At 46.2% G+C, this 10,318-nt stretch overlaps 1 protein-coding gene across 2 annotated transcripts; it reads left to right on the plus strand.

Moving 5' to 3' along the window:
- Positions 1-7,675: 7,675 nt before the first annotated feature.
- On the plus strand, positions 7,676-10,318 carry LOC123426741. Of its 2 annotated transcripts, none has more exons than XM_045110618.1 (8): positions 7,676-7,961; positions 8,067-8,156; positions 8,796-8,855; positions 8,988-9,027; positions 9,117-9,210; positions 9,580-9,639; positions 9,713-9,801; positions 9,947-10,318. In XM_045110618.1, exons 1-8 carry the CDS (start codon positions 7,807-7,809, stop codon positions 10,034-10,036), a joined length of 678 nt encoding a protein of 225 aa, XP_044966553.1. In that variant the 5' UTR covers positions 7,676-7,806; the 3' UTR covers positions 10,037-10,318. The 2 variants fall into 2 exon arrangements, with proteins under 2 accessions (XP_044966553.1, XP_044966552.1); XM_045110617.1 differs by having other exon boundaries at positions 7,677-7,961; positions 9,114-9,210.

The following is a 10,318-nucleotide window of genomic DNA, read 5'->3' on the forward strand; positions in this document are numbered from 1 at the left end:
CAACTGTTCAACCTAGCAAACCACTGATTGGCTATGTTACTGCTTGCTTAACCATGTTGTTAGCGTTGCTAGTTGGAGGTGCGGTTGCTTCCATGTGATAACATGGGTCCCTTGTTTTATCACCCTATTAAATGCTATATAATTTAATGCACTTATATACTTGGTAAAAGGTGGAAGGCTCGGCCTTTCTAGCCTGGTGTTTTGTTCCACCTTTGCCCCCTTAGTTTCGGCTACCGGTGTTATTTTCCATAATTGAGCGCTCCTAACACGATCGGGGTTGTTATGGGGACCCCCTTGATAATTCGTTTTAGATTAAAGCTGGTCTGGCAAGGCCCAACATTGGTACTATTTGCCCAACATAATAATTATGTTAAACTGAAATGCATAGGGAGTTAGCGCTACCCGAGGAGTAATTCTACATAATACAGGGGGGCCAGTGCTGATGGTGCTAGTCCAAAACTAGAGCCATTTGCGGGGCCAACCCAGGGCAACTTGGGTGATTTTTATCAGGCCACCGTACGATGTGCTTATCCGTCGTGTCCTGAGAACGAGATACACGGCTCCTATCGGGATCGTCGACATGTGGGGCGGCCTTGCTGGATTAGTTTTACCTTTGACGAGATATCTTGTGCATCGGGATTCCGGTGATGCTTTGGGTATACTCAGAGTTGAGGTTTTCCACTAAGGAATCCGACGAGATCGCGAGTGTCGTGATCGAGGATATCTATGCGGCTTGTGGTAATTTGTGATGGACTAGTTGGAGCACCCCTGTAGGGTTAAATCTTTCGAAAAGTCGTGCCCGCGGTTATGTGGCAACATGGAAACTTTGTTTAACATTGGTTCTAGATAACTTGAAGTTAACTTAATTAAAACTTGCCAACTGTGTGCGTAACCGTGACTGTCTCTTTCGTGAGTTCCTTCTCCGATCGAGGACACGGTGGGGTTATGTCTGACGTAGGTAGGTGTTCGAGATCATTCATTTGATCATCAGTAGTCACGTCCGCTACGCGTAGATATTCCCCCCTCTTATTTCTGGTACTCGTAAGTTTAGCCACCAAATATGTGCTTAGCCGCTGCTGCAACCTCACCACTTAACCATGCCTCACCCATTAAGCTTTGCTAGTCTTGATACCTTTGGAAATGAGATTTTTGGGTCCCCTGTGGCTCACAGATTACTACAACACCAGTTGCAGGTACAGGTAAAGGTTACTTGACGCGAGCGCGTTGATTGTTCATTTGGAGTTGCTTCTTCTTCTTCATCTTCATCGATCTAGGATGGGTTCCAGGCCGGCAGCCTGGGATAGCAAGGATGGACGTCGTTCTTCTTTTCTCATTTGTTTTCGCCCGTAGACGGACCCTACTCTTATTCATGATGATTATGTATTGTACTGATGTGACTCTGATCTAGCTTGTGGCGAGTGTAAGCCAATTCTATATATATATATATATATCTTCTTTTCAGTACATGTACTTGTAACGATATCCATTCTTGCGACACGACGAGATGCGCTTCTATCCCTGAGGAGGCCTTCGTGCCAAATTGAGGATAGGGTCGCATCTTGGGCGTGACATACTCCCTATATATACATGCTATGATTCAGGGGGAGAGGAAACTTTACACATTTATCTGTAGGGGAGAAAAGTTCTTGCATATTGAAGACATATTTCTTCAATTTCTTGGTATCTTTCAAGTTCTTTGAATCTTTACAACACGGTACTCTTGTGTTATCTAACATTTTTTCCCAAGTGTACTTCTATGTCAAGACGCTCAAGATTCTCAAGGTAAGTATATGCATCATATCCTTGTTCATGACGACCTCTTGTTTCTTGCACATATTGTTTGCAAGAGGGAGTCTTCAACATGGAAGTCCTTCATTCACATATGTTTGATGCATATAGCCAAGATCCATATGACTTGTCTTGTCCTTCTACCTTGTGTGTGCCCATGCATTCCAAAGCAACTATCCTTTAAAGGGATTGCACACATTTAGGGGGAGCTTGTACTAGTCATATGTCTGTCAAAGTTGTCATATCCTTATGAGTATCTTTATTCGAAGCTTTGATTGTATGTTGTCATCAATTACCAAAAAGGGGGAGATTGAAAGCACATATGCTCCCGGGTGATTTTGATAATTCATGACAACATACATTGCCTCTTGGACTAACACTTTTACCTAGATATTTCAGGTTTAGTCCATGAAGAGCTATGGCTTAAGGTTTATGTAGAGATACCCCTGGATGCAAGAAAAGAATAATATGGGCTCAAGCTTCAAGCTAGAAGACTCTTTAGTTTATATTTATGAGAAATCACATTTGAGTCCATAGGAAAGCCAATACTATTAAAAGGGGGTGAGGTAGTAAAATGAACTGATTGCTCAAATGTTCAAAGTTAGCCACCAAAACACTCAATCATTTCCCCACATATCCACTCTGTCAAGTTCCACATACACAAATTCGGTGTCACCAACATTGCCACGTCGGACCCATCGATTTTGAAACTGCATCGGTGCTACCGAGTTTGGGTGACCAACATTCTATTGCCAACATACACAAAATCGGGATTTCCAACTTTGAGTATCGGTGCCACCGAGTTTGGCCATCTGACCGTTAGTCACCTTTTCAGTGCCACCGAGTTCTATATATCGGTCTCACCGAGATTCAAAGTTCACACTTTTAGTACTAGTCGGTACCACCGAGTTCTCCACTTCGGTGTCACCGAGTTTGCACTTTTGTGTGTAATGGTTGGATTTTGGCTACTGCCTATATATACCCCCTTCACCCACCTCTCATTCGTGGGAGAAGCACCCACAACACACACTTCATTTCTAGATCCATTTCCTAAGAGAGAGACACCTACTCATGTGTTGAGACCAAGATATTCCAATCCAATCATTTGAAATTTGATCCTCTAGCCTCCCCAAACTGCTTTCCACCAAATCAACCTCTCCTACTCATGCATATTCTATGAGAGAGAGATTTGTGTTGAGAAGACTATCTTTAGAAGCACGACAGCAAGGAGTTCACTGATCTACCACATCTATTACCTTTTCGAGGGTGGTGCCTCCTAGATTGGTTAGGTGTCGCTTGGGAGCTTCCAACTTCGTGTTGTGGAGTTGAACCAAAATGTTTGTAAGGGCAAGGAGATCGCCTACTTCGTGAAGATCTACCGTGAATAAGGCTGGTCCTCCATGAACGGAAGCCGTGGTAGGATAGACAAGGCCGCTTCTTTGTGGACCCTCTGTGTGTGGAGCCCTCCGTGGAGTCTCGCAGCTGTTACCCTCCGTGGGTTGAAGTCTCCACTAACATGGACGTACGATAGCGCCACCTATCAGAACCATGCCAAAAATCACTATGTCAACCCCTTGTGTTTGATCTCCTAAACTCTACTCCTTTACATGTGCAAAGTCTTTATTTTCCCGCTACCATATATGTTGACTAGCATGTGTAGGGTGCTCTAGACTTGTTAGAACTGTTAGATTTCTGCCCTCCTAGAAATTGGGTTAGGCTAGAAATTTTATCTTGACAAGTAGTCTATTCATCTCCCCCTCTAGACACATCTTCTATCGATTCCTCACTCGCTCTGGGCCGTTAGATGGCGTTTGATCGTGATTCTCCTAGGCGCGCACTGTACAAGCGTTGACATGGCGACATGTGCCTTACTCTGTTGCGTGTTTCGTGCTTAGCATTCACATACCGGTGTGGTTGTTTTGACTCTTCATGGTACTACACGAGAGTGTAAGCTAATTAGCCAATACTACTCGTTGTACTCGCTGTCATTACAACAAAATTGTGCCACTGTAACTCCTATTAACTCAATAAAGTAAGGCGTAAATAGGAATCAGTAATTAGCGATTATATTTTTTTGGAATAAGTTTTTTTAGATCAACTGATTTTGGCTCACATCAACCGCCTCTCTCGCGCCACACGGTCCCTTATGGGGCCTTACCACCGTCACTTGCCTTTTGTCAGCCTTTGTGCATTGGGAAGGGTTGTTCGACTCCCACTTCTCTAAATGCCGGTGGCCATTGCTACGAGTGGCGTTGTGAGGGCAACTTCTAACACTGCTCAGGTTGAGGTGTTGCGAGGCCGCTCGGATGAATGCTACGATACGGCACCAACTGTTGTTGCAAGGTCATCATAGTTGCTACGAGATGTTTCAGACGAGCCGATCGTTGTTGTGAATTGGTGTTACTAGGACATGACCATGCTAGTAATCGACGTTGCGAGGACACCGACGTACTACGAAGGGGCGACCATGCTACGAGGGCACCAATGTCCTACGAGGGGGGTCACTATTGTGCTTGAAGGAGTGTCGCGAGACCGTTTTGTGCGAGCGTCACCATGATGCAAGCCGGTGCTACACAGGGGGGCATTTCCATGTTGTGGGAATAACACTAGTGTGGCAAGTCGATGTTGTGAGGGGCATTGTCGTGTTGTGGGTACCATCGCCATGTCGCGAGGCATGATACAAGCTGGTGCTGCGAGCCACGTTACGGGAACACCATTGGTGTTGCAAGCCATGCTGCAAGTGGAGACCATAAGTGTTGCAATGGGGAGTTGCGAGTAAATGAGTCGTGGGGCGTGTTGGACATTAGACAAAATGTTGTGATTGTGTGATACGATGACTGGTCATTCTTAAAGGGGATGGTGTCCATGTGACAAGCCAACACGCATGACGTTGCAAAGCGGGACATCATTGTTGTGAAGCTCGACACGCCACACTACAAGGCATGGGCGTCCCTAGTATAAATCGGTCCTGTGATGTTCCAAAGCCAAACATCGTTGTTGCAAAGCCCGATGCGCGACACTACAAGGCGTGGCCATCCCTGGCACAAATCAGGATATCTGTGACATTGCAAATCTCGGCATCATTGTTGCAAAGCCCGACGCGCCATGCTGCAAAGGTGTGGCCATCCGTGTACAAATCAGTACGTCTGACGGTGCAAAGCTCGACATCATTGCTACAAAGCCAGACGCGCCATGTTGTAAGGCTTGGCCGTCCCTAGTATAAATTGGGACCTCTGATGCTAAAAGTACTTGCAACCATTGCTGCAAATCCCACGACCGCTATGGCAAGCCAAAGATGTGTCGCGCTACAAGGGTTTGTCGTTCGTTGCTGCAATGTCTATCGAAGTTGTTGCAATTCAAGATTGCCAACAAGACGCGGCTATAGAAACATTGTAGTCGCTTAAAGCATGTTAAGGTACATGCGTGTGAAGCCCTACGGTATGTGGCTTGATGCATGTGATGTACGTGCGTGTGAAAGCACTTTTGTGTGGTGTTAAAAAAACGTTTGTATGTTGGACAACGCAGCCTAGTTGAGACGTTTATGTTCACACACCAGACAACATAAAAAATAAACGGTTGATGCGATCCTATCGTATGGCTGGGAAGGTAGATGAGAGCTCGTACTAATGCCTAGTGTGGGCGTTTTTTAGGCAGTGATAGGCGTCGGTGCGCTGGAAATTTGGATCAGTCGGCTGCCTACAATTAGATTCGTGTGCGCTTGAGTAGCTCTGATTAGTCCGTAATTAAGTCGTCGTCTTCCTCCTCCCTCCACGTGCGCTTGGGGAAAAACGGAGGAGCGCCCCGCGCTCCCCGGCCATCTCGCGCTCGGCTTTGGCCGTCCTGCGCTAGCACACTCTTGCCGGCCATCCCAGGCTGCACCCATGGTCGCCGTCTCCCGTCGTGAAAAGCACGGCCAAAATCCGGCCATCTCCTCTGTCCTTTCCCGGTGATTCCAACCTCCTCGCAGTTCCTCCTCTCCCTCGCCATGCCTGGTTGGCCACCTGCACCTCGCCCTTGGCCATCCACCACCGCTCGCGCTCGCCGTCTTCCATCGGAAAAGTCGTCATTTGCGCGGTCGCCTCACCCTGTAGCTTTTAGAAACGTTGGCCGCCGGTTGAAACTTCTCGCGTATACAGTTGAAGCTTTTCGGGCAAATGGTTGAAGTTTTTGCCGTTTTCGCTATGCCCGGTTGAAGCTTTCTCAAACACCGGTTGAAACTTTTCACACATGCGGTTGAAGCTTTTCTTTGCAATGGTTGAAGTTTTTCATTGCAATGGTTGAAGCTTTTCACATATGGAGTTGAAGCTTTTCATTGCAATGGTTGAAACTTTTCTCATATACGGTTGGAGCTTTTTTTGTCAACGGTTGTAGCTTTTTTCGTTGCCCGATGTCCAGGTTGAAGCTTTGTCTATCGCCGATTGAAACTTTTCTCATTTACGATTGAAGCTTTTTTGTCAACGGTTGTAGCTTTTTTCGTAGCCCGGTGTCCAGGTTGAAGCTTTGTCTATCACCGGTTGAAACTTTTCTTATATATGGTTGAAGCTTTTTTGTCAATGGTTGTAGCTTTTCTCGTTGCCCCGTGTCCAGGTTGAAGCTTTGTCTATCGCCGGTTGAAACTTTTCTCACATACGATTGAAGTTTTTTTGTCAATGGTTCCAGCAAAACGCGAGCACGGTTCCCCAACTCGCCATGACTAACGCAACTCGTCATCATTCGAAACAAAGCACATCGGGCATAGGTTGCAGCTCTGCACCATGTTGCAAGGCCCTTGCAACACCATGCCTCTCGCCTGCCTCGCATGTGCCAACAAACCTTGTCGTAGCTCACATGGCGACGAGCATCAGACATGGTGGCAAGGCGGGGAGAGGCGGGGAGCATGCGGACATGGCGGCAAGGCGGGGAGAGGCGGGGAGCATGCGGACATGGCGGTGAGCATCAAACATGGCGGCGAGGCGGGGAGAGGTGGGGAGCGTGCGGACATGATGGCGAGCATCGGAGCAGAGAGAGAGAGCAGCACCATGTCCATGGCAGAAACACATCTGGGGACAGGGAGTGTGCGGGATTTTTTCACGATTTTGACCCATGGGATGAAAGTATTTCACGGAATGAACTCTGATTCAAACCATTTCACGATCTGACCTTTTTTAAAACGCCAGAGCCCGTGGCGTTGCATACGCACATAGAAACGCCAGTCTAATATGGCGTTGCAGACGCACATAGAAACGCCAGTCTAATGTGGCGTTGCAGACCCACTCAAACGCCAGTCTAATGTGGCGTTGCAGGCCACGAGTGAAACGCCATGGTCCATGGCGTTTCAGCAGTACACATGTTGCTGGCAGCATGTCGTGGGCTAGCTGGATGTCGTCGCTGCGTTCCATAGTGGGTCTGCAACGCCAGCATTGTTGGCGTTTCACAATCGGCCTGCAACGCCACATTAGACTGGCGTTGCAAGAAAGAAAAAACGCCACGGTAGACGGACGTGTCACTGTAGGGCAGCAACGCCATCACTGTTGGCGTTTCACAGTGGGTCTGCAACGCCACTGTAGACTGGCGTTGCAAAAAAGAAAAAACGCCACGGTAGACAGGCGTATCAGTGTAGGGCTGCAACGCCACGGTAGACAGGCGTTGCATAGTGGGGCAGCAACGCCACGGCTTGTGGCGTTTTTAAAAGGGTCAGATCGTGAAATGGTTTCAAATCTGGTTCATTTTGTCCTCATGTTTAGAAAAAAGGTTAAAACAGTGAAAAAATCCGAGTGTGCGCGGGAGGGGAAAAGGAAAAGGTGGAAGAAAAACGTGAGGAAGGAACGCGACCGGCCGAACACTTCAACGGACGCGTCGAAGGAAAAAAAAATTACAAGAGGAGGAACTAGTTGCTCGTAGCCTTGCGCGCACGAACACTTTCCCTTACAAAAGCCAATACTGTGAGTGGGCCACCAAAATTTTGCCAGTATTACATCACTACCCTCTCGCTCCCCCTCCAAATTTCGAATTGCGCTGCACTACGCTCGTCGACCAGCGATGCGGCCCGCGGCGAGTCCCGGCGGCGGAAGGAGGATGTCCCTGGGTGAAGAGGCTCTGCGGTCGTCGAAGAGGCCGCGCCACCCCGTGGATTTCGGCTCCGGTTCCGATTCCGGCTCCAGCTCCGGCTCGGAATCTGACGGCGATTTCGTCAGGTGCCGCACATCTGATTTCGAGCTTTTCCTCTTCGATTCGGTGTCTCCCGTTTCTAATTCCTTCTCGCTTTAACTCCGTGATGGCTACTTTTGTGGCGGGCGCAGCGACTTGAGGCAGATCGCGTGCCTGCTGCGGTTGATCAAGGGCGGGACCAACAAGGCTGGCCAGAAGATGTGCGAGCAGATCATCGCCAGGTGCGGAGAACAGTGTTCTTTCGGTTGCACTTGCACCTCTAAATTTTCTCTTATCTCGCTATGTGCTAGCGTGCAAAAAAATTGGGATCGGCGTATGCTATCCTAGCAGCTTCTTATGATGCATTTCGTGCTGGCGGATTTGTGTGGAAAACTTACAGTTCATGGTCACTGGGAGGGATACAAATAAATGTTGCACGTTTGCAATCCTGCAATGCGTCCACTCGGCTGTTTCTGTGATTAATGCAGGAACTAGGTTCGTTCGGTGATATGTCAGTTTTTGTATATTATGCGGAGCGATATGCATTGTGAGTGATGCGAGGAAAATGGACATATTAATTTGATGGGTTCCCGGATTCATGTTTTGTACTTATGTCATGGTGTGGCTTTGTTCGGGTGAGTTGATTTTCAGAACTACGGCCGGCAAAGCCAGCCTGAACATTTCTATAAACTTCTCAGAACTATTACAAAGAATTATTTACACAGGCATCGGGGAGGAAAAGAAGCCGAAAATTATAACATGTGGACTAACAGGGACTCCGCTGACTGAACTGTGAAGTTTGAAGCGCATAATGTTGCTGATCATTATTCTTTTACCTTCTTCTTACCCTGTTTATTCCTTTACTTTTCTAAACCTGACAGTGTTGCAGCCAATATTCAGACTATGCTTGAAGATACCAAGTCCAAGTTTGAGAAGGAAAGGTAACTCACTTGCTTGTGAACTGTGAAACGATGCCTGCATGAACAATTACGCCTGAAACCAGTTCTGTCAGAAAAGGAAGCTTGTTCGTTTTTATTTAGAACGTAGTGTCACTGTTATATTTGCATGTGCAGGCAGAATTTGCTGAAAGTACTGTCAAGCACTTCGAAAGAGGTACACAGTTTACAATTCTTTGGAATTGTCGACTTACTTGCTGATTTGCCTAAGATTGAATTATGGCGTGTAATTTGCACTATTAGCAGTGTGAAAGTTCATTGAACGAAGAGTACACCAAGCTTCAGGAAACATATGAAATGTTCTGCGAAGAAAATGATGCACACTTACAAACCTTCAAAGGTATGTCAAATAAGAGCTGGTTGTCATTTTCACAAGTATATCATGTGCTTCTATCCAGGTCTATCTAGGATTTTAGGGCATTGTGACGTGTGATGGTTGTTTCTCATTTGGTGTAATCGGCTACTACGTATGAGCTGTGATTCTTATCTTTAGAAAAAATATTGAGATACCTGGTTTTGATGCAAATAGAATCTACATGACACTTGTATTCAAATTATGTGTGTTGTTTCTAAATATGCATTGCTTGGCTACTGCTTATTAGCGACTCAGCATTATTTGGATGATGTTCCCATAAAAGACGTTCAGATCTCATTGAATCTGCAAAAATATTTGGCTCTTATTTGACTTGTTACATGTCCTATTATGCAGATCTATCCTCACAAATTGAAGTTGAGAAAAAGAAACTGCTTGAGCAGTATGAATATCAAAGTAAGTAGCTAGAGGATTCATTATTTCCCTTGGATGGAAATATGCTGCTCTTACACTCAAATCCTTCAAACAGGGGAGGAGACGGCTACATTGTCAGAACATGGTGACACCTTATCAGATAAGATAACAAATGCCAAACCATCACTGAAAAGGATGAAGCAGGTGTGGCAAAATTCACAACTGCTTGCATTTCTTAGACTTCATTTTTAGCTACCCGTCAGGCCTAAAGCTGAATGACCAGCCAGTTTTTTTTGTTCCATGGCTTGAAACACCTCTTCCTGCAAAATAATGCATTCTTTTTTCACAGGATGACAAGTCTTTCATCATCTTCCGCAAGTCGATTGGTTCATATCTCGAGTGCGCATCGGACAACGATTTTGACCTTGATGATGAGTGATGCTACTTCAGTGCTTCTCTTCTTGTCCAACATACTGATCCTTTGAAGCGACAAATACAAAAAAAATATAGTTATATTTCTCTTATTTTGGACGTTTTCTCTTTTAACCGATATCTTATAGAGCATCTCAAGGACCTCATGTATAGCCTAGGTGGGAAGGCTTCACAGTTTGTATTAGGTACATTGCCTCGAACTCCTACTTTTTTTGACATAGGTACATTGCCTCGGGCTCGTGAAAAGGAAGTGTATCATAAATCTGTCTGCAATGTTGGATTGGCTTGA

The sequence above is a fragment of the Hordeum vulgare genome, chromosome 2H (genome assembly GCF_904849725.1).
Source record: "Hordeum vulgare subsp. vulgare chromosome 2H, MorexV3_pseudomolecules_assembly, whole genome shotgun sequence".
Lineage (NCBI taxonomy): Eukaryota > Viridiplantae > Streptophyta > Magnoliopsida > Poales > Poaceae > Hordeum > Hordeum vulgare.

What these genes read in the sequence shown, in the direction of transcription:
- LOC123426741 (XM_045110617.1), top strand. Translation starts at nt 7,807, where the DNA reads ATGCGGCCCGCGGCGAGTCCCGGCGGCGGAAGGAGGATGTCCCTGGGT. An exon ending in TGTCAAGCACTTCGAAAGAG is followed by an intron (nt 9,028 to 9,113) that starts GTACACAGTTTA and finishes TTGCACTATTAG; the next exon opens with CAGTGTGAAAGTTCATTGAA. An exon ending in TGAGCAGTATGAATATCAAA is followed by an intron (nt 9,640 to 9,712) that starts GTAAGTAGCTAG and finishes TCCTTCAAACAG; the next exon opens with GGGAGGAGACGGCTACATTG.